The following is a 24,797-nucleotide window of genomic DNA, read 5'->3' as shown; positions in this document are numbered from 1 at the left end:
TGATCTTTGGATGGAAGACGATGAAGGGGTTAGAAGACCTCCTTGGAGGAAGAACTATACTTTTGATGTCAATTTAATGGTGTCTGATATTATTGACGTGGAAACATGATCATGGAGAAGAAAAAGGAGGAATGATTTGTTTTACCAGGTGATGTTGCTAACAAATTTATATGCAGGATGACTTCGAGATTTGGAAATATAATAAGAGTTGAGACCTTACAGTGAAGTAAACTTATTGGCTAGCAACTCAAAGAGCCAAATGAGATATACAAACAAAAGCTGAAGCCTTACCATCACTTAACTTATTAAAAGAACATGTGTGGAAGCTAAAAACAGAGCTGAAGATTAGAAGGTTTCTATGCATTGCCCGTGGAAGATTTCTTCAAAAACTAAGGTATGAAATCAGAGGAGATATGCCCAATTTGTGGTGCAGATATAGAAACAATCAACTATGTATTCTTCAAGTGTCATTTTGCAAGACAAGTGTGGGTTCATTTTAAACTCCTCTACAAGTGAATGGTTTTTGATGAGTTTTCTATTTTCTCTAATATCAATGCAATGTTGAGAAATGAAAACTATCAAGATATTGCTTGGCTCAAAGACAAATAGCGCTCTAGATTCTTTGGAATATTTGGAAAGATAGGAACAAATTTATTTTTGAAAGTGTGCCTATTTTGAGTCCGCTAATGGTCTAAAAAACTCGGAGGAAGCAAACAATGATTTTTTTCTCAAGCTTGTGACTTGAATATGTAGAAAGAACATAGGAAGATAGAAAAAGAATGGAAGAGAAGTTAGAATTTCCCTCCCAAAGAATGGCTAAAATGCGAAATCAGTTTCTTCGGGATGAAGAAGAAAAACAAAGTGGGTGTGGCTAAGATTTTAAGAAATGATGAAGGTTTTTTCCCTAATACATAGTAGAGTACCCTTCTCTCTGGTTCCGAATGAGTACATGTCTAAACTAAAAGTTCTTCTTTGGGATGTTGAAAGTAAGCAAGCGCATAGAATGAGTAAGGTGGTTTTAGATTTTTTAGATGTAGCTCTGGTGGAAGCCATAAACCGACCCAGCAAACGCCGTTGGTGGAAGAAAAAACTTTAAGACATCTTTTGTCTCAGAAGCAGGAGATGAAGTTTGTGGTGGAGAGACCTTTGGCTAACATAGGTGTTTTCGCATTGCACAAAGTGTGAGATGTGAGTGTTAGGGGACTTTTGTGTACGATCTTTGTGAGTACTACAGAACGATGGACAAAGATGGTATTCGTATAGATTTGAGAGAAATATACTTGAAGAGATGTTTTATTAGATAGAACAAGCTGGAACTACAATGTATTGAGTAAGAACCCTAGCTCTAGCTGCCTATCTTTAATCTCTAAGTCTTGAAGTGTTAATCCCTTGCTCTAGGGTATAGGCTCCCCTTATATAGTTGTTTTTAGGTCGGCCTTAGTCGGTTTGAGTAGGTTAAACTCTTCCATATTCGGAAATATGGAAGGTTCTCCTTATCGGAAGCTTTCTTTTTTCCGGAGGAAGGGGGTGGTCCCTGGGACCGGACCCGGAATACTTTCTAGCGGGGACCCGGAGCGTCTCCTAGCAGGGACCCAGAGGTCGGTGTCCTGCCTGGGGTCTGGAGGAATTCAATACCTGAGTATTTTTTTCCCCAACAGTTTGCCCCGTATTGCTCGATTCGTCATCGAACTCGGGGAATAACCTGTGCACTCAAGTCAACCGGAGTTGCTCATTCTCAGAAGGCTTCCCTAAGGCAGGACATCGTTCCAGTAATCCTGCTATCCTAGGTTCCTCTCAGGCCGGAGCCACACTCTGAACCTGGGGGAGGACCGATTCCCTTATAACAGACCGGGGTCTGACCCTATCTTCTTGAACCGCTGATTTCTTGTTGAAAATGGAGAAGCTCGGGGCTTTTGGCGATGCTTCAGAGATGGCGGAGCCTGGAGCTCAGGTGATTTCCGAAGAAGAGGCCTGAGCACTTGAGCATGATGCGTAGAGGCAGGTCTGGAGGCTGGTGCGAGACTTTGTCGGAGATTCCGGATGCTTCGAAGGATACTCGGGTTGACTCTTCTTTTGGAGGTACGTATTTTTTCCCGAAACTTCCCTTTTTTAAGGAGGATTTACCTTTCTCTTGCAAGGACCGAGTTTCCTTTTTTAATGCTTGTCGTTCATGCCAGGGACTCTCTGGAATATTTGGAAACATCCTTGTTTCCTTTTCCGGCTGTGCGAGGATGGGTGATCCGGATGTATATAAGAGCTCGCGATATCCTCTAATCGGCCTCAACCCAATTCCATCCCTGACTTCTGGTCGAGAAAGATGAATCCCGAACTGCTTGCATTTCCGACTCGTAGGTGGCCGTCCAAGGCCACGTCGTCTTTTCGCCTACCCTTTCTCATCTCCTATCCCTTCTTGGGGGAGATGTTCCAGAGGCTGACAGTGAGGCTGATCTGATGGCACCCCTGAGACGGCGCTGAGGCGGTTCGTTTTTATTGATGCTTGGTTCTTGCTATCAGATGTGTCTTGTCCGGTTTCCTTTGCTGGAGAAGCGGTATCGAAGCTTATAATGGGAGTTCCTCGGCGATTTCGATGGGTGACTTTTTTGGTGAGCGAGGAAGCCTTGCGTCATAGCCGCGTTTCGGGTAAGCCTTCTCCTTTTAGTTTTCACCCGATAGGACTCCGTTTTCTTACTTCCTACGTTTCTTTTTCCAGGGAACATGGTAAGGCTCACGGTGTCGGCCATCTATGATGAACACCAGAAGGCTAAAAAAACGGAAGGGGCGTCCTTTTTATACCCCTCCGCCAAGATTGGCAAGGGCTGCCTCATTGGCTAATGGCTTATCTTCCACCTCGTCAACAGGTGGTGAAGCCGTACCTAATCATGACCCATTGGTGGATGCTCACCGGAGGTTAATTGGCGAGGTGTTCTTTCTCCGAAGTCAGGCGCAGAACATGATGGCTCGCCGGAATCTGTTGGTTCAGCAGGTGAAGGCATCAGCCAGATGGGAGCTCATGAAGGAATGGCTGGAGAAGCGGGTGGAACATTGGGATCCTGAAGAAGAGTATCGTCGACATCTGTTCCTGTCCGGGGGGATAGACCAGCAGTCGGGGAGTTTCTCCCGGGTCGTCACCCTGAGATCCGTTGTGGGGTCGCGATTCTCGGAGGACCCTTCTTTCTGAATGATTTTCCTTTTTTTTTTGTTTCTGAAACTCTATCTTTTGTTGAATCTCCTTGTTTTGAATAATGGCTCTTCGTAGCCCCCTTTGGTTTTTGGAATAATCGCCTCTTCATAATTTTCTTTTGTGCACTCCTTCATATTGCTTTGCATGTTATGATGGTAGCACTTCAAATTTTCAGGATGATCTTCCCCGCCTGTTTCTCGGTTGAGGTGAGACTCATAGTATATGATCGCTCCTTATCATCCCCGTAGGTTAGATAATGGGATCTTGGGAGTGGATCACTTTTAAGTCTTTTCTTGTGATACGTCGTGAAAATTCGGAGGTTATGCAGAGACCAGAAGGTCGTCTAGGAACCCAGAGGTTACAGCTAGGACCTGAGAGATGGGCTCTGAACTCGGAGGTTTCAAGCTTTCTAGAACATAGACTCTTGGAGTCTGGAGATTGTTTCCGTAACCCAGAGGTCACGTAAGGACATAGAGGTCGTCTGGGAACCCGGAGGTTTCCTAGATCATCAGGTCATATTTGGGACCCGGAGGACGTAGGGGAACCCGGAGGTTCTCCTTTAGATCCTGAGATCGTGTTTGGGACCCGGAGGTCGTAGGGGAACCCGGAGGTTCTCCTTTAGATACTGGGATCATGACTGGAGCCCGAAGGCTGTATGGGAACCCGAAGATTCTTCGTTAGATCCTGAGATCATAGTTAGAACCCAGAAGTTCTTGAGATCATAATTGGACCCTGAGGTCGTTGTGAGAACCTATGATTTTCCCTTAGATCTTATACATAGGACCCAAGATCGTATGGGGAACCGTGGGTTTCCTCTTTAGATCGCGGGCTTGTATATGGGCCTGGAGTTCCCTTGAGAACTAGGAATATTTGTTTTCGCAGGGACCGTACTACCGGTACCTGTTCGGATTTTACATTCTGCAGCTCGGAAGCTGGCCACTATCGAGTTCCTATGATTTATTCTACTTCTGCAGGAAGTCACTGACAGGCTTAGAGGGTGCTGGTGTGGGTATTATGACCCAAGTGCCAGGCTTTGCTGCTTTCCACGTCTAGATAAGCAGAGATTATGAGGTGCTCCCAGACTTTTGCACTTTTTCTCCCTGTATTTCACAGTACTTTTGCAAGTATACCCAGTGTTTCCTGTATTGTATAGCACGTAGTGATTTAACATAGGTACTTTCACATGCGGTACTCTAGGGACCCCGATGCGCCTTAGGCTACACATGGGTTTTAGGTAGTTTTGACAGCATACTCAGGCATGCGCATACCCATTCCCGCTTTATGTCTCATACCCATTTTGATTTTCTGCTCAGACTTGACCATACCCATTCCTGCTTTATGTTTAATACCCATTTTTATTTTTAGTGGACGTGGCACTTTTTGATAAGGGCAGGAACGGAGGTCTCTGGAGACCTGATCCAGCTCGTATGCCCCTTTAAGTATAGTGATTTTCCTACTGTCCTTATAGTCGGAACTATTTTTATTATAAGCTTTGTCCGGAGACGTTTAGCATACATAGGAGTACGAAACCATAATGCCTAAATAGTATATAGTAAGATAGTAGAAATCATGGTTCGGAGACCATATTAAAAATAATAGGCTTTGAGGTGCAGGGCGTTTCAGCAGTTGGGTTGTCACTACAAGAAAACATCAAGGATTCTGAGGGAAAAAATCGTCGGAATTTCGTCGGAATATCGTTATTCCGACGACATACCGACGAAACACGTCGTCGGAAATAATTCCTCGGAATTTCTTTTTTCCTCGGAAATCCCTCGGAATTTTCCGACGGAATTCCGAGGAAATAAATTTCCGAGGAAATTCCGAGGATCACTAGTTTGTCGGAAATGTCCTCGGAATATACCGAGGGAGAACTTCGTCGGTATAATTCCTCGGAAGTTCATCGATCGATTCGTGTTTGGACATATATACATCGATCGATAGGAGTATACCGACGGACCTTTTCCTCGGTTTATTCCGAGGAACTTTTCCCTCGGTATATTCCGAGGGACCAGTTCCTCGGAATATACCGAGGGAACAGTTCCTCGGAATAAACAGAGGAACCTGTCCCTCGGTATAGCCCGAACGTTTTTTAAAAAACGCATCGATCGATGCTTTTTTGTTCAAAAACGCATTGATCGATCAAGTGAAAAATATAATTAATTTCCTCGGAATGTAAAAAATATTAATTTTTTTAAAAAAATAAAATTTCTGAAATTTAAATTCGAAAATATGAAATTAAAAGTAAAATTGAAATCATATTAATTAATATTCAAAGTTTCACAAATAAAAATAAAACATTCCGAGTTTGTGGAAAAAAAAAAACTACGGGTCTGGCACGTCTGGGAACACCTCGTTCGGGTACATCCTCTGCATCATCTCCATCATTTGCTGGTTCAGCCTCCTCTGTGCCTCATAGCCCGCCTGTTGAGCCGCCATCTGGGTCTCCAACAAAGATATACGATCATCTTTGTCCTTCAACTGGGCCGTAAGTACTTCTGGATCAACAAAGGGCGGTGGTGCAGAAGAAGAGGGAACCGACCGGGTGCGACGACCCAAACCGACCAAACGTCCCTTCTTCTTTGGAACCGACTGAATAGAAAAAAGCCAAATTTAGAAATTTAAACCAAGAAATTAATGAATTGAACTTTTAAAAACAAAGAACTTACGGATTCAACGATTTCGTTGATTCGAAACCGGGACAAGTTGGTCGAAGCCGTCGAAGCGTCATCCTCGGTTTGAAGCTGAGACACTTCGTCTACCACCTGAGTTTGGACCAGGTCGACCACGTCCCTCACAAGACCGTCATCAATCTGGCCGGTCTTCTTGTTGGTATACGCCCTCCTCATTAGGGCGAGATCATCAACCGGCTCGCCATCATTTTCTTCCGCCTTGAAAAAAAACATAAATTAAAGAAACATTAGAAATTAGAAGAAATGCACAATAAATTTAAATTCTGAAACTCAAATAATTGAAGAAAAAGCGGTTGAACTTACCATGCGATCTCCGAGAGTGGCAATAGATTGAGCACCCAAGTTATGCTTGTAGATGCCCTTCCCTTTACGGTCGCTCCTGCGGTTGGTGGAGTTGGTGGAAGAAGTTTCTTTCGTCTCTTCCTTATCCCAATGCGCACACAACTCCTTCCAGACCGTGTCGTTCATCGACTTTGGGACCTTTTAATAAAAAAAAAAGAAAAAGTTTAATAAATTAAAAAATAGTTTAATAAATTAAAAAATGGTTTAATAAATTAAATCGAACCTTATTGATTTCCCACTTCTTCTTCCACTCGTGGATCTGCTTCCCATAGTTGTCCATTACTTTATGGACGAAGTGGTGATAGATAAAGAGCGTCTCATCGGAATTCCAGTTGAACTCTTGCTGAAAAAAAAACACAATTAGTAGAAAATTTATATTAAAGATTAAAAATATAAGTAAAAAATTAGAATACTTACCGCAAACTGACGAAACCACAGAACCTGCTTGTCGGTTGGGAAGTGAGTGAAAGTCGGATGTCCACTGTCGAGGGCCGAGTACATCATACGGTTGATCCATGCGCTGATCCCGTTCCCGGATCGGTTGAACCTTATTAAAAGAACAAACGGTTAATAATGAATCCAAATTTAAAGAAAAAAAAATGTTTAATTACCATGTTTGACCCCGTCCATGTGGATACGGAGTGAGATACGGAAGATGGTCACGACCGGGCTGTTGAACCAACTCCGCAACACGCATCACTCCCGGAGGACCCGGAGGAACAGGAGCGGATGCAGCAGCGGGAGCGAGAGGAGCAGGAGCGGGTGCAGCAGAGGGAGATGTATGGTTGGAGCTGTGGGGCGAAGGGGAATCCTGAAAATGGCTGGAATCCCGAGACTGGCTCCCCGTACCACCACGACCACGACGCTGTCGAGGCCGGGTCTGATCATCATGAGACCTGTAAATTTAAAAAATATATTTAATAAATACAGAAATATATAAATTAATTTTTTTTAAAAAAAAATCCCAAATAATTTAATCACAAAAAAAGATTTATATATATTAAAATTTTTAATAAATATATAAAAATAGTTCTAATAAACAAAAAATAGTTGTAATAAATAAAAATATTTTAATAATTACAAAAAAATAGTTTTAATAATATATATATTAAAAATATTTTTAAATCCCAAATAATAGTTTTTAATCACAAAAAAAGTTTTATAGATATTTAAAATGTTTTGTAAAATCCAAAAAATCGAATTTATATAGAAAATTTTTTTTTGTAAAGTCCAAAAAATTGAATTTATATAGAAAAATCGTTTTGTAAAATACAAAAATCGATTTTATATACAAAAATCGATTTTATAAATACAAAAAAAAAATTATAAAAAAATTCTAAATCAATTCAACAAAACAAATCATTCAACCAAATCACAATTCTAAACCTATTATACAACCAAATCACAATCCTAACCAATCACCCTAAAAAAATCTATCAAAACCACACAAAAACATAACAAATAGAACCTAAGAGAGTGGGATAGGGTCCTTAAATGATTTGTGTAAAAGAAGAGGGAGATCGCCGGAGATATCGTCGGATTTCAGGGGGAAATCGCCGGAGAGAAGAGAGGATTTGCGCAGAGGAAGAAGAGAGAAATGGGGAAGAAGAAGGGCTCGTGGTTATAAAACCTAGGGTCCGACGGACATTATCCGTCGGAATTCCGTCGGAATTCTAATTTCAATTTTCGCGAAATATTTGCCCGGTAAAATGAAAATATTCCGAGGAAATTCCGACGAATAGTAAAATATCCGTCGGAATTTCCTCGAAATATTCCGAGGAAATACCGAGGAACTAGTGTTTGGGGTTTCAAAACATCAATTTTTTTTGCCGTATTTCATTTCTTATACAATTGTAATGCATACCATTGAGGATTCTTTGTATAGATGAGCATAAACCATGAAATAAAAAATTTTAAAACTAATTGAAAGTATTCCCTTTACCGTTCATTAAAAGGTATAAGTGTTTGTCTTATGTTGCGAGATTTCGTTCATACAATCGGAAAAGTGTTAATTATACGGTAAGGAACAAATTTTTGACTTCATAATGAACGTAAGACACTTAATAAGGGTTATATAGGTGTTATTCAAACGGCAAAACGTTGTTTTCGGTTTAAAAACCCTATTTCCTCGGAATTTCCTCGGATTATTCCGAGGAAACTCCGAGGAAACCCTCTTCTTCCTCGAAATTTCCTCGGAATATTCCGAGGAAATTCCGAGGAACTAGTGTTTGGGGTTTCAAAACGTAATTTTTTTTTAAATAAACGCATCGATCGATGCGTTTTTGAACAAAAACAAATCGATCGATTACTAAGATGGACCGGGCCATAAGATTGTGATCGATCGATGAGAGTATCCCATCGATCGATCGAGAATCTCAATTGTTCCTCGGAATGTCCTCGGAAAATCTTGTATGTTTTTTTAAAAACGCATCGATCGATGCGTTTTGAACAAAAACAAATCGATCGATTACAAAGATGGACCGGGCCGTAAGATTGTGATCGATCGATGAGAGTATCCCATCGATCGATCGAGAATCTCAATTGTTCCTCGGAATGTCCTCGGAAAATCTTGTATGTTTTTTTAAAAACGCATCGATCGATGCGTTTCTGAACAAAAACAAATCGATCGATTACAAAGATGGACCGGGCCGTAAGATTGTGATCGATCGATGAGAGTATCCCATCGATCGATCGAGAATCTCAATTGTTCCTCGGAATGTCCTCGGAAAATCTTGTATGTTTTTTTAAAAACGCATCGATCGATGCGTTATAGAACAAAAATGCATCGATCGATGCGTGTTCGGAAAACAGAATTATAAGGCAAAACCCGACCTTTTCTGGATCTAAACCTTAGAACTCTCATCCCCTCCGATTTCCCCTATAATTCGCCCCCCCCCCTTTCTCTCTCTATAATCATCCGATTTGAACAATTTTGGACTCCATTCCACTTGATTTTTCGAGCTCTACCTGATTCCTACACTCGTCTTCACCCTAAGACAGGTATACTCCGCGAATCTCCACATTCTGAAATCGTGTTCTTGAGCAATTTTTGGGTTTTGTGAATTTCTTATTTCCGTGTTGATTCCTTGATCAAATATGCATGAAACAGATGTTTAAACATGGAATAGAACACAATTGTCTGTGATCAACGAGTTTGGAACAGGATTTGAGATGATTTAGGGATTGAGAATTTTTTTCAATTTGGTTTTTTTTTATCACAACTCGATTTCGCTTTTCATTTTCATGTTGCTTTGAGTTCTTAATTGATTATAACCATGTTGAGAGCAATGATTCTATTTTGTAGAGAATGAAGCGCACGAAAATGTCAGCAAAGAAGAACACACAAGAAGAGGGTTCGTCTCAGCTGGAGAAGCAAAGGCCAAAGAAGTGGGATAAGTCTGATACCACCCACTACAACAACATGAAGAAGGTAGCCGTTCCGGCTACACAACTAGCATGTCCTGAGACGATGACAATATTGGGAATCCAAGCAGACATTGAAGGACTGTTCCAGAACATGGGTCTAGGCCAACTATGCAACCTCAACGAACCCACTTATCCGGAGTTGGTACGCCAGTTCATAGCATCCGCATACGTCACCCGTCCCGATGATAGCCATCAGGAAGGTTTTCTGGCATTCGTAGTGCAGAAAGTATACTATGAGGTATCTTTCACAGACCTCTGCGGACTATTTGGATTGAGTGCAGGGGAGAGGACATCTGGTCTTTATTGGACTTCAGAGCTGTTGAACTTCTGGGAAACGATTGGCACAGGGGTTTATAGATCTTCTCAGGCAAAGGAGTCACTTATCCGGAGCCCAGTACTGAGATATGCCACACGCCTCATTGGCTCATTGCTATACGGGACAACCACAGCCGCATCAGTCACGCAATGGGAGTTGTGCCTCCTGTACCAAGGTGTGAGGCATTTGCTACCGGCATTTGGAAACTCTACATTCCCACCTGCTACTGCCTTCAACATGGGAGCGGTGCTGGCCGCAAACTTAGCAGGATACAAGGGGAAAGTAACCAAATCCAAGAGCAATGCATGTGGATTTGGTGCAGTGATTACTCGGATCCTTAGACATGTGGGTGTAGACTGCAAGAACCAGCAGGTAGCACTGGACAGATCGAACAACATTGCTTGGAACTACCTGGATGTCATTTCTCTAGTAAGTAAGGAGTTCATAGCTGGTCCCCACTCGAGGATCCATCGGGATGGTCCTTACGTCTACGTATTCCAGGACCGAGCGAAGAAAACACTCTACTGCCACCTGCCTCAGATCGGTCTGACTTCTCTACTTTCAGAGGCTGCAGTTGAGTTCCTACCCCCTGCTACCGCACTAGTAGACAAGCCATCCTTCTTCACGCCAAAATATCAGACCAAAGGCAAGGGCGTGGTTGATGAAGAAGGAGAAGATGAGGCTGCACAAGCCATTCCAGATGATTCACAACCCCATCAGCTACTCCCATCAGACTCCAGCCAGTACAAGCTGCAAGAGCTTCCACCGAACGCCACTTCGCGCCAGCAACAACATTGGAGAGATCAGAGCATAAAGACAAACAACGACATGCTACACAAGATCTGGGCTGCCATTTCACGTATCAGGCCGTGTCGTTGCCAAAAGGATGATGTAGTTCATCGGGACAACTCTCCATCCAGCTCTGGTTCGGGTTCGAGTGGTACACACAGGGTAAGAAAGAGGTCCAAGAGACCCAACGATGCAGGAACATCTGGAGCAGGAGACGAGGAGTAGGAGCTATCACCGGCTATTTTATTTTCTTTTCTATTCTAACGTTTTATGGTCTTATTTTCTGTTAATTTTGAACTGAGTTTTTTTTGGGTTTCTTAATTATGAGTTCGTATTTCTTTTACATGGTTTCTTCGTTTTATTTGGTTGTGTTCTGAGTAGTTTTTAATTCGTATTCAGCTTTGCCTTGCTAGATAAACCAAATAACTATTATCCGAGGAAAGAGGTTATATCAAGTGTTCCTCGGAATTTCCTCGGTATTTTTAAAAAAAAAATAATAATAAGTTCAATGGTAGTCTGTTTCCGAGTCATCATCACCAGATGAATCTGAATCTGGATCTTGGTGAAACTCTCCAATCACTGGTTCATCCTCTACGTGAACGACGGCTTCCTCTCCAAAGTCGGTTAAATCGACTACAAGGCCAACTCCAGCTAAATCTTCTGCTACACTTAAGTTGCCGGATGTGCATGGTTGTAGTGGGTCTTCCAGCTCAGAACTTCCCTGAACTCGGCCTCTCGGGTTGAGTCTTGTAACAGTAACCCATGGATCATCTCTGTTCCTTACCCGGGGGTACTTGATATAACAAACCTGTAACATTTAGAAAAATTATAAATTAATACACATGATGATGAATCATTCTGAATAATTAACATTTAATTACCTGATCGGCCTGAGAAGCAAGAATGAAAGGATCATAATATTGCAGCTTTCGCCTCGAATTTACTGATGTAACACCAAATGCATCTGTTCTCACACCTCGATCTGGGGTGTTGTCGTGCCAATCACAATAGAAAACAGTACAGCGCAATCCAACCATGCCCAAATACTTAATTTCCAAAATCTCATGTATGTGTCCGTAGTATACATCATCTCCTGATGCAGAACAAACGCCAGCATCATAAGTCGTACTCGAACGTCTCCTCTTCTGAGTTGTGAATGCATATCCTCGAGTACAAAATCTCGGATATGACTTCACAACAAAGTTTGGTCCAACGACCATCTCACGTATCCAATCGTCAAATGTTTCACCTCTGGCCAAACCAGCAGACACCTATTAATAGCACATATATATATATTATATCAATAAATGTGAATTAGTATAAATATGTGATAAAATATATTTTAATTTGTTTAAAGCACTCACATAAGTAAACATCCATCCACTAAATTCTCTCTGCTTCATTTCTTCTAGTTCGTCCTCTGTGGCGTATCTATACTCGAACCGCTTTTCTGCCATGAAAATCCTGTATATGATGACAATAATGTAATTAATTAAGATTTAAATTTCAACTTGTTAAAATAAAAATTTGTAAGCTCATTTATTTACCTCTCATATTGAAGAACGTCTTCGCAGTTGGTGAGCAAATATGTTTGCAAATGACTGCGCTCCTGCTCAGTAAGTCGACGGTCCTTTGGTTTTCCGCTAAGTCGTCCAACATCTGTGAAAATGTCTGGAACCGTAACATGATATGTTGCCCGTTCGCCTCTATCATCATGCCGAGCAGGTCTTCTGTTTTTGGTCTGAACTTCTGCTGGAAAGTAGTACTCGGCAAAGTTTGAAGTTTCTTCATTGATCATCTGTGCGACTATAGAACCTTCCACCCTACTTAAATTTTTCACCATCTTCTTCAAATGGAACATATACCGCTCATACAGATACATCCATCTATACTGCACAGGACCACCAAGTTCCAATTCTCTTGCCAGGTGAATAACAAGATGCTCCATAACATCAAAAAATGAGGGAGGAAATATCTTCTCAAGGTTGCACTGAATCACGGCTATGTTAGTCTTCAAATTTTCAATACCTTCAAGAGTCACTGATCTCGTGCATAAATCGCGGAAGAAACCACTTATCCCTGCAATTGCTTCATGAACATTTCGTGGTAATAGTTCCTTGAAGGCGAACGGAAGGAGGCGCTGCATCATTACATGGCAATCGTGGCTTTTCAAGCCAGTAAACTTTCCTTCCTTTCTGTCGATACAGTTACGCAAATTTGATGCGTAACCGTCTGGAAATTCCACATCGTTTGAAATCCAATCAAAGAACGCATCTTTTCCCGCTGCATCAAGTCGGTATATGGGAAAAGGAGCCCTACCATTCTCATCAACATGAAGTTCTGAACGAGCACATATATCGACTAAATCCAGTCTTGACTTCAAATTATCCTTTGTTTTACCTTGAACATTAAGGATCGTGTTCATGAGATTGTCAAAAAAGTTCTTCTCAATATGCATGACATCTAAATTATGCCTTAGCAGATGATCCTCCCAGTATGGCAGATCCCAGAAAATACTTTTTTTGTGCCAGTTATGTAGTTCTCCAACAGCATCTACCGGAAAACGCTCATGTCCACCGACTTCTGGCGTCCTTTCTGCACCAAAATCTCTTAGTTGTATCTTCAAATCTTTCCCACAAATTTCCGGAGGTGGACTGTCAAACACCCTCTTGTTCTTCGTAAACAAATTCCTACTCCTACGATATGGATGATCAGGTGGTAGGAATCTCCTGTGACAGTCAAACCAACACGTTTTCCTTCCGTGTTTTAGTTGGAAAGCATCAGTGTTATCTTGACAATATGGACATGATAGCCTTCCATGCGTTGTCCATCCAGACAACATACCATATGCTGGAAAATCACTTATTGTCCACATTAGTACTGCCCGCATTTGAAAGTTTTCTTTACACGAAACATCGTATGTTTCAGCACCTTGAGCCCATAGTTGTTGCAACTCATATATTAGTGGCTGAAGAAACACATCAAGTGATCTCTTAGGATGCTCTGGTCCGGGAACGAGAATCGAGAGAAACAAAAACTCTCGTCGCAAGCACAAGTTTGGGGGGAGGTTGTATGGTGTAAGAATGACGGGCCATAGAGAATACTGTCTTCCACTCTTGCCAAACGGACTGAAACCATCAGTACATAATCCAAGGTAGACATTTCTTCTCTCATACGCAAAGTCGGGATACTTTGATTGGAAATGCTTCCACGCTTTTGCATCTGAAGGATGTCTGATCTCACCATCTGTTGAGTGCTCCGCATGCCATCTCATTGGTTGCGCTGTGCGTTCAGACAGATACAACCTCTGCAACCTTTCCGTCAAAGGTAAATACCACATCCTTTTATATGGCACTGGAACTCTTCCACTCGTATCTTTATAACGAGGCTTTCCACAAAATTTGCATGTAACCCGCTGTTCATCCGCCCTCCAATAAATCATGCAGTTGTCGCTGCATACATCTATTACCTGATACGATAAACCAAGACCAGCTACGAGTTTCTGAACCTCGTAGTATGAACCAGGAGCTACATTATCCTCGGGTAGAATACCTTTTACAAAATCAGCAATCGCATCCACACAGTCTTCAGCCAAATTATAATCTGTTTTAATGCCCATCAATCTTGTAGCAGATGATAAAGCTGAATGACCATCTCTGCAACCTTCGTACAATGGTTGCTTTCCAGCATCCAACATATCATAAAATCTCCTAGCTTCTGCATTGGGTAAATCTTCCCCTCTAAAATGATCATTTACCATCTGCTCAGTACCTACACCATAATCTACATCCGTTCTAATTGGTTCTTCTAATCTAACCGCTGGCTGAGGTTCGCTAGTACTACCATGTTCATAATCAGTTTCCCCATGATGATACCAAATTTTGTAACTTCGTGTAAACCCACTCAAATATAGATGAGTCCAAACATCCCACTCTTTAATAACCTTTCTATTTTTACAATTAGAGCAAGGACATCTTAACATACCTGTTTTTGCTTCCCGTTGTCGGTGAACTAACCCCATGAATTCGGTTATACCTCGTTGGTATTCTTCCGTAAGCAATCTCGTGTTCGGATCCAAATGAGGTCGATCGATCCAAGAACGAAAATAATTTGAAGAAGACATATTTTTTATGAATCAAATTCGTGTGTAAATAGAGTAAGAGGGAGGATGAAGATATGGAGTGAAAGAAGAGGAAGAGGAGTCCTTGTATTTATAGTTTAAATCCTGCCGACATACCGAGGAAATTCCGACGGAATTCTGACGGAAAAGGCTAGTTCGTCGGAATTTCCTCGGAATTTTGTAAAATCCCCCAACGGCTCTCCAACGGCTATAATATTTCCTCGGAATTCATCGGTTTTTTCCGAGGAACACATTGTTCCTCGGAATTTCCTCGGAATATTCCGACGGACTGAGGTTTCCTCGGAATTCCGTCGGTATATTCCGAGGAAATTCCGAGGAACCCCAATTTTGTGTTTCCTCGGAAATTCCTCGGTATATTCCGAGGATTTCATTTTCCGTCGGAATGTCCGTCAGAATACCGCTGTTTTCTTGTAGTGTGTATTTTACCTTTGCCATCTTGTAGCATGTGGGATCCTACTCTCCGCACCCCGATTACCTTATAGGGTCCTTCCCATCCGGGGGTGAGCTTCCCTGTCGTTTTTTCTGCTCGTCGTAGAACCCAATCCCCTTGCTGGAAGGTCCTGGTTCTGACTTTCTTGTTGTATGTCCTGGCGACGTCTTGCTGGTAGGACCAGTTTCTTAGCTGAGCGGCCTCTCTCTTTTCGTCGAGTAGGTCGAGGCTCAGCGTCATCAGCTCATCATTCTCTTCTCGAGAGGTAGAGCCTGAGACTGTTGTTCTCACATGCATCTCCGTGGGTATTATTACCTCAGAGCCGTAGACTAGCGAGTAAAGAGTTTCATGCGTCGCTGTCTTGGGAGTGGTCCTGTAGGCACAGAGAACTCTGTGCAGTTCTTCAGCCCACTTCTCGTGAGAACCCTCCAGTCGCTTTTTAAGCATGTTGACTACGGTCTTGTTCGTGGATTCGGCTTGTCCGTTAGACTGGGGTTGTTGGGGTGTGGTGAAGGTAAGCTTTATGCCCCGGTCCTTGCAGAACTCCTTGAAGTTGTGGCTCGTGAACTGGGGTCCATTGTCGGTGACGATCTCATGGGGGACCTCGAAGCGAGTGATTACGTTTGTGCACAGGAATTTGCGAATCTGGAGGTCTGTTATCCGGCTGAGTGCTTCTGCTTCGACCCATTTGAAGAAGTACTCAGTGACTACCAGAAGGAAGACCTTCTGCCCGGCGCCATAGGGAATTTCCCCACTATGTCTGTGCCCCACTTTCTGAAAGTCCACAGTGAGCTTGTGGACTTCAGGTTTTCTGGAGGGAGCTTAGAATCTGGAGCGTGCCTCTGACGCTGGTCGCAGTGTTTGGCTTGCCGGTTGGCGTCTGCGGCCATCGTGGGCCAATAGTAGCCTGCCCTTCTGCCCCAGAGCACCAGGCTCCTGCCGCTAGAGTGGGATCCACAATCTCGTTCATGTAGTTCTACAAGGATTCTAGCGGCTTCTCGAGGTGTAACACATCTCAAGTACAGGCCTGAGAAGGATCTCCGGTATAGCTTCTCCTTGAAGATATAATATCTTGCGGCTTGCTTCTTAATTTTTCTGGCCTCCTTGCGATCTTCCGGGAGAACGTCATTCTCTAGGTACCGGACTAGGGGGGTCATCCAGGTTTCGCCCTCTTTGATAGCAGAGACCTCTTCGGATTTGGGTTCTTCCAGGGTGGCTGGCTGTTGAAGCACAAGCAAGGGTATGCTCATCTGGCTGTTCGTTTCGAGGGCAGACCCTAGATTAGCCAGGGCATCGGCTTGCGAGTTCTGCTCCCTGGGGATTTGAGTGAGCTTGTAACTCTTGAATTTCTTGATGAGTCGATGGGCGACCGCCAGATACTGGATCATGCTATCGTCCTTTGCTTGGTACTCTCCCTGCACTTGGTTGATTATCCGCTGGGAGTCACCGAAGACCTGGATGTTTTCTGCCCCCATTTGATGGGCGAGTGTTAGCTCTGCAATTTCGGCCTTGTACTCGCTTTCGTTGTTGGTCACTTTGAAGTTGCGAATTGAGGCCCTTGAGGCCGTGTTCCCTGTCGGCGAGGTAAGCACTATTCCTACCCCGGCTCCTCTGATGTTGTTGGATCCATCGACATGCAGGACCCATTCTCCCTCTTTCTTTGTTTCGCTTCGTAGGAGCACTTCTTGCTCCAGAGCTGGGAGCAAGGTAGGGGAGAAGTCGGACACAAATCTGCCAGGACCTGTGACTTTATAGTTATGGGTAGTAAAAAAATCACATCGTATTCCCCTAGTTCCACAGCCCATTTCGCTAGGCGTCTAGAGACTTCAGGCTTGTGGAGGACCAATTTTATGGGGAAGGAGGTGACGACCACGATTGGGTGGGCCTGAAAGTAGAGCCGCAACTTGCGGGCAGCGACTATCAGGGCTAAGGCCAGCTTCTCTAGATGGCTGTAGCGGGTTTCTGCATCCAGGAGAGCCTTACTTACGTAGTAGATTAGTATATGCTTGCTTTTTTCCTTGCGTACTAGGACGGTGCTTACGGCGTGCTCCGAGACTGCTAGATATAGCAGCAGGACCTCACCGAGCAGTGGCTTGGATATGAGAGGAGGAGTGGTGAGATATGCCTTTAGCTTAGCAGGGCTGCCATTCTTCCCGTTAGCTTTCGGACTTCTGTGACGTTCTTCGGGGAAGGGATTGAATGAATGGCCCTAATTTTCTCCGGGTTGGCTTCAATGCTCCGGTGGGTTACAATGTACCCGAGGAACTTGCCGGAACTAACCCCAAATGAGCACTTAGCTGGGTTGAGCTTCATGATGTACTTCCAAAGAGTGGAGAAGGCTTGCTGCAGGTGAGATATGTGGTCTTCAGCCTCTAGGGATTTGACCAGCATGTCGTCGATGTAGACCTCCATGGTTCACCCTATCTGGTCCGCAAACATCATGTTCGCCGGTCGTTAGTAGGTTGATCTCGCGTTCTTTAGGCCAAAGGGCACAACTTTGTAGCAATAGATCCCTCTGGATGTCAGGAAGGATGTCTTCTCCTGGTCTTCCGGATGCATGAGTATTTTATTATCGCGGGAGAACACGTCCATGAAACTCATCAGCTGATGCCCAGGTGTGGCATCGACCAGCTTGTCGATGTGAGGGAGAGGAAAGGGTTCCTTTGGGCAGGACTTGTTGAGGTCTATGAAGTCTATGCAGACTCTCCACTTCCCGTTCTTCTTTTTGACTACGATCACGTTGGCTAGCCATTCTGGGTACTGTACCTCGTGAATGAACTTCGCGCCGAGCAGGCTTTTAACTTCGTCGTTGATGATTACATCCCTTTCGGGGGCAAACTTCCTCCTCTTTTGTCTGCCGGGTTGATGTAGGGGATCCACCTGCAGCTTGTGCATGATGATCTCCGGATCGATCCTGGGCATGTCTGCATGGGACCAAGCGAAGCAGTCAGAGTTAGACCGAAGGAAGTCTATTAACCTCCTCTTTAATTCTTCGGTCAGCTTGGAGCCTACCTTGAGATGTTGGGTCTGGCCCCCTTCGATCAATAGCACGTCATCATTTCTTTGACCTCCGGTTCCTCGGTGTTATGAGCCCGAGATTTGCTCTGTAATTGCTATAAGACCTTGGTCTTTCCCTTCAAAGTAGTCTGGTAGCAGGAGCGGGAATACTCTTGATCCCCTCTGATTCTTCTTATGCCCCAGGGTGTAGGGAATTTCACCATCTGGTGAAGAGTCGAAGGGACGGCTCCCATGCCGTGAATCCAGGGCCGTCCCAGGATCATGTTGTAGGATAAATCACAATTAACGACAAGGAACTTGGTTGACATGTTGATCCTTCAGCGTATACCGGGAGGGTCACCTCCCCGACGGTCTGCTTGACTTCTCCGCTAAATCTTATGAGTGGGGTTATCCTCTGAGTTAGAGCGCTTTCCTCCAGCCCCAGATCCTTGTATGCGGCCTGGAAGATGATGTTGCCGGAGCTTCCATTATCTACCAGTATCCTTTGCACCAGGCAATTCGCTACAGTGAGTGATATGACCAGGGCGTCGTGATGTGGAGTGAGAATTCTTTCATGTTCCTTGGCCGTGAAGCTTATTTCGTCCATACCCAGGAGTAGGCGTTTCGGCTTGGCTGTCTCTAGGCCGTGCTTGGCGTTCCAAGTGCTTTTCTTCACGGCTGCGTGGCTTATACTACTGATTTCCAAACCGCCAGATATGACATGGATCACTCGGTCCTATCGAGGTGGCGAGACGGGAGCAGGTTCAGTGGGCTTTCCCGTTGTCTCCTTGCTTAGATGGCTATTGGCCTTTTCGGAAAGGAACTCCTTGAGGTGTCATTTCTTAAGCAATTCGTTGACCTCGATCTTTACTGCGATGCAGTCCTCCGTTTTGTAACCGTGGTTACGGTGGAAGTCGCACCAGAGACCAGGGTTCTGGAAAGAATCGGGCGCTTTCATCTTCTGAGGCCACTTGTCTTGTTGGCCCATCTGCCTCAGAACATTGATCAGCTCCGGCCTTGAGACGGAGAGGTGAGAAATGTCTGGCCATGTGGACATTGTCATCCCTTCTGCCTTCTCGATCGGCCAGTTCTGGTATCTGCTCCGGTTTCTGTTCCCGGAATCCCTGGCTGGTCTTGAAGAGGGTTTCTCGTCTCAATCGGTTCGGTCTGGTCTGACCGCCTTGGGGTCTTGCTTTAGCTGCGCCTTAGCGCGACTGGCGACATCTTCTTCACATTTTATCTGTGCCCAGGCTCGGGACAGGACGTCTTCCATGGTCTTGCACTGGTACTTGGTCAGCTCCTTATAGAGGTCCCCGTCGGGGAGTAAGCCTCTCTTAAAGGCAGAGATGGCAGTGGGGATGCTGCCTTCGGGAATGGCCACCTTCCTTTGATTGAAGTGGGCTATGTAGCTTCGCAGGGGTTCCGCCCGATGCTGGAGGATTTCGTATTGACCATCAGAGGTTTTCTCCAAGTCTCTGCTGCTGGCGAATTGTTCCACGAACTTGTCGCTGAGGATAGCGAAGGAGGCTATGGACCTAGAGGGTAGGTTGATGTACCATTGCAGAGCGGGTCCGGTCAGGATTGAGCCGAATCCTTTGCACATGGTAGCTTCACGCGACTCCTTTGGGAGTGCTATAGCGAGCATCGTTTGTCTGTATTGGGCTACATGATCGTCCAGACCGCTGGTGCCGTCATACGCCTTTATGTTGGGAAAGGAGAACTTCCTGGGCATCTCGATCAGGGTGATCTCATCCGGGAAAGGAGTATCGGCGTAGGAATCGGGGTTGCTCTTCCGGATGGGGGGAGCTACCCCTGGGAGCCTTTCAACCATGGACTGCATGGCGTCGAGCCTCTTGGAGAACATCTGCTCCAGGTAAGCTACCATGGGAAACTCCGTCTTTGCTGCTCCCTCGAGTGCTTCCTTATCGGGTTCCGGCTCAGATTCAATGTCTTCTACGTCATAGGTCTGAGCACCCTTAGCCTTTTGTGCGTTGCTGCGTCTCCTTCCGACGTCGTAGGCGGGAGAGTCATGCCTGTTTAGGTGTCTCCAGAGTCGGCATGCGTCGGATCAGAGCCCGGAATCGATGCTTTTTGTTACTTGCCGTATTGAGGGCTTGGTTGTCGTCTTGGAGGTTTAGATTCTCTGATTCGAGCTGGCTGAGATTTTCGGTGCTCTGCTCTAGTTGCTTGGAGTGTTCGTCGAGCTTCTCCTTCAAGCTCTGGACTTCTAAGGAGAGCTCGGGATTCTTCGCAACTTCTATTTGTGCTCTGTTTAGCTCGGTTACTTGGCTTTGTATACCGTCGAGTTGCCTTTGGAGCTCTGCTTCTCTTGGAGTAGCTTTGGGTAGCTCGTTCTGCTCATCCCCCGTCATTATCACGCAGTTTAGATTACTCCCCTCCTTCTAGCGCCAAACTGTTAGGGGATTTTTGTGTAGGATCTTTGTGAGTACTACGGAACGATGGACAAAGCTGGTATTCATATAGATTTTGAGAGAAATAGACTTGAAGAGATTTTTTATTAGATAGAATAAGCTGGAACTACAATGTATTGAGTAAGAACCCTGGCTCTAGCCGCCTATCCTTAATCTCTAAGTCTTGAAGTGTCGATCCCCTGCTCTAGGGTTTAGGCTCCCCTTATGTAGTTGTTTTTAGGTCGGCCTTAGTCGTTTTGAGTAGCTTAAACTCTTCCATATTCAAAAATATGGAAGGTTCTCCTTATCAGAAGTTTTCTTTTTTCCCGGAGGAAGGGGGTGGTCCCTGGGACCGGACCCGGAATACTTTCTAGCGGAGACCCGGGGCGTCTCGTAGCGGGGACCCAGAGGCCGGTGTCGTGTCTGGGGTCTGGAGGAACTCAATATCTAAGTATTTTTCTCCAACAGTGAGACTTTCATGCAATCTTATAGCAATCTTATGTTGCAGCTGGTCACCTTTGGCTGCACGAACCGTTTGTCGATGAGAAATATATGGCCTCTTTCTAGTTAACGATTGTGATTTTTGATTATATGTAATCTTTGTGATTCTGTTGTTGGATTTGGTTGTTTTTAGTATGGGTTTTGGTATACAACCATTTTCTTGGTTTTGATATTTAGTCGTTGGTGGTCTTTGCGATTAGGGTTTTTGGTATATGACCATTCTCTTGGGCTTGGTCTTTAGTTGTTGGTGTTCCGACCTATGTAAATATCTGATGTTCAAGAATTTTTTGCCTTGTAGTTGAATGTCATGCGAGGCTTTCATATCTCTACATTCTGAATTTCTGATTTTAATATACATATTCATGTTGACCAAAACAAAAACCATGTGAGAGTACATTTTTTCCACATCTTTTATTTAAGATTTTGAATACACATAGGAACATAATTTTTTTCTTACACACTAGTTGTTCAACAAAAAAACAAACAGAACTTTTGGAAGACCTACTATTACAATTACATGAAAGAAAAAAGCATCATGAAAATCAAATTATTATCCAGTATAATTTATTTTCAAATTTATTGTATTTTTCGTTTTACATCAAAAATATACTCTAGAAAATTAATTTGCTAATGAAATATTGATAGTTTTATCAATTTAACATTAAACTAAACTGTTAACTATTTGTTACATGATAAAATAGAGATCACGATTATTTATCGATGTATCGATTAGTAAAAAAAATTACTATTCAGATTTCTGTTGAATTCTTTTGGGGTCAAAATCGGTTACGACAAAATCAAACTCAGAAACTTCCCGTGAAATGTCTTCTTTGTAAAAGAAGGATAAAATTCAAAAGAGTAGAGAAGTGTGAAAACCTAAAATCAAGTTCGCAACAATTCTGAAAAGGATTCACACGATAAGTCTTCGAGAAAGGTTACTCAAGGCCTCGGACAACGGATCCCAAACAGCGAAACACCCATTGTCCAACTCGTCGAAGGGGCGAGTTGGACCGAATGCACTGACCAGCTCGCCGAACGGGCGAGTTGGATCGAGCAAGCCGTCCAACTCACCGAACGGGCGAGTTGGACCGACAACGCCGTCCAACTTGCCCTTTCGGAGAGATGGAAATCAGCCTGCCTACGTCCCGTCCTCGTAGCTCTCCCCCCCCCCTTTGGGATTAGATCGAGCCTGCTCTTGTTTCATCTCGATCGGAGTCACCGTTGGAACTTTACGATTTAAAAACCGCAAGAACTCGTTCTCTCGAATAACATTAGGATTGATCGTATAAAATGGCAACGGTTAGCTGAACAACTCAAATTGCCAACGCTATACGAGGAATTTGAATGTTTTTTGGAATCGACTTCGTTTCGAAAGCGCTCTTTTTATAAAATCGTAAAAACGCCTAAGTCGGAAAACGGCCCGAACGGGTCCAAAACGCGGCTAAGAGCCCACTTACGATTTTATGTGAAATCAAGCCCAAATCATTACGACGGTTTATCTTTTGTTACCCAGGGGAAGATAAATGTCAAGTTCGGAGGATAAATGTGAAGTTTCCAAAGATAAACACAAAGATCGAAGTAAAATGGAATATTTCTGCAAAGCGATAAACTTGACCGAGGGCAGAAAGGGAAAGAGAAAATCGCCTCTAGAGGAGTATATAAGCATGTCAAGGTCAAAGATGCAGAGGGACACAATTTTCTACTCATAGCAAAACTTAGCACTTAGAGTAATAGGCAACTTTCCGTTTTTGTTATCGAGCTGCGACTCAACTAGGTTTTTGCAGTCTTAGGTTATTAAAATTAGGAAACTCGCCAGCAGCTCATGCAGCCAAGGCTCTTACCTTGTTGTAACGCTCATACGCAGATTCGGAAAATGACATCCTTTGCTTTCTTTTTTGATTCTCATATTTTATTTCGTTTGTGTATTTCATGTTCTGATTGCTTGGCGTGTGGTTTAGCAGATATTCGGGACCTCTGAGAAATTAGGATTTTCCTAACTTTCCTAAATCAACGAAAATCGACAGTGCGAATTTTGGTTCCCACAGTTTCGCACTAGAAGGAGGGGGGGGGGGGGGGGGTACGGATACGGATCAATCTAACTCTCAGCCACCAACGCTCAGTCAAACATGTCAGCTGAAGATCTCAACACCGCAGCGTTCGAGGAGGTCCAAAAGATGTTCTCGACTTTTGAGAAGAAGTCAGCAGAACGGGACAAGGTCATGAGTGTTCTCGCTAAACAGGTCAAAAACCTAACAGCAATAACCATGGTCGTTTTTCTGCACGGAACAACCCGAATCCGTGGAAGAAGACTCGATTTCGCGACTCCTTCGGACCGGTCCGACAACGTGCAGGGAAAACCGTGTGGGAAAAGTTCCGAAGAAATCACTCCCGCGCCAACACGGAAAAACCCGGGAGATCTTCCCCCTATCGCGAAAGAAAAAGGAGAAGGAGAAATCGGGCACATCGACGTGGATTCACCACTGTTAAGATAATCTCCAAGGATGTCTTCGGGAAAGCATTCCCCATTGGCCGCGTCATCATCGGGCACATCGACGCTGGAGCTTTGTACAGAACGAACCCCTCCAGCTCGATTCTTCTCCTTTTTCAACCGGCAAGCCCGGCTGGAATCGAGAACGGTGGAGAGCGACAGCATGACGAACCTGTTTCGGAGTGAACGAAGCCCAATATGATGGACCGCTGTGGAGTAAATCTCTAACGGTGCACAAGCCATCCGGAGTTGGGGAAAAAGGATTAGTCACTGCAAATCAAAAAACAAATGCGTGAAATTCAATATCGTCAAAACTGAAACTAACGTGTAACCAATCGAAAATACATTTCCGACCCCATCTGGTCCTAAGGATAGGAATGCAGCTCTCCTCCACAGATGCATGTCGATTCGGACGAAGAAGAAAAACTTCTTTCAATCATGATAGTTCGACACGAACGCCGCTATAATCGCCATGTGGTTTCGAGGACTCAATCGAACTGTGGCTGAACTTCCCACAGGCGTCACATGCCTTCAAGATGATTAACATCGAGGGTTAATCCCCGTTTGAAACTCAGCACCAGAATCCCAACAACGTGCTGCAAACCAGGCGGACTGATCTGACAGATCGCTAGCCCAAAGCAACTAAAGAGCCGCACAATGGCTTCTTGGAGAGGAAACTATAAGTGGCATTGCATTAGGTACGCTTTGAAATACGTGAAGTAACCATCTGGCGGGAACTCGCCGACTTCTCAAGATACTGGGAGACGAAATTCTACTGACTCTGGAACTCCGCAGAAACTCCGAATGGCGGCAAGCCCATTCAGACAGCTCCTGCTCGGACAATCCTCCCCGAGGTTGGCACGAAACGAGGCAGGATGCCATATCCCGGGTGTCGGGAGCTTTACGTTGCCCATAGCCGCCCAATATGCATTGGCCTCCACAAGATCTACCGAGTGTTCCACAAACTCCACCTTTGACACAACATTGTCGTGTTACGAGCTAGAGCCGTGGGAAAAAACGATCGCGACAGATTTGTTGGAAGTCTTTCTCCTTGATTTCATTATAAAAATAGAAATTCTTTCTTT

At 44.2% G+C, this 24,797-nt stretch overlaps 1 protein-coding gene across 1 annotated transcript; it reads right to left on the bottom strand.

Moving 5' to 3' along the window:
- Positions 1-4,193: 4,193 nt before the first annotated feature.
- LOC125591864 lies at positions 4,194-17,120 on the bottom strand. Its single transcript, XM_048766752.1, has 3 exons — positions 16,186-17,120; positions 15,312-16,075; positions 4,194-4,321 (listed from the first exon to the last, which is right to left on the bottom strand). Exons 1-3 carry the CDS (start codon positions 17,118-17,120, stop codon positions 4,194-4,196), a joined length of 1,827 nt encoding a protein of 608 aa, XP_048622709.1.
- Positions 17,121-24,797: the final 7,677 nt, after the last annotated feature.

This window comes from Brassica napus, chromosome C8, assembly GCF_020379485.1.
Source record: "Brassica napus cultivar Da-Ae chromosome C8, Da-Ae, whole genome shotgun sequence".
NCBI classification, from domain to species: Eukaryota; Viridiplantae; Streptophyta; class Magnoliopsida; order Brassicales; family Brassicaceae; genus Brassica; species Brassica napus.
The sequence above is the reverse complement of the archived record's forward strand: the minus strand, read 5'-3'. Positions and strand labels throughout refer to the sequence as shown.

Bases quoted from the DNA above. Each gene is read 5' to 3' on its own strand.
- LOC125591864 (XM_048766752.1), bottom strand. From the start codon at position 17,120: ATGGGCTGTGGAACTAGGGGAATACGATGTGATTTTTTTACTACCCAT. The intron at 16,076-16,185 runs GCAAGCCAAACA...AGTGGGGCACAG, and splicing joins ATGGCCGCAGACGCCAACCG to ACATAGTGGGGAAATTCCCT. The intron at 4,322-15,311 runs GTAAAATACACA...TATACAATACAG, and splicing joins CATGCTACAAGATGGCAAAG to GAAACACTGGGTATACTTGC.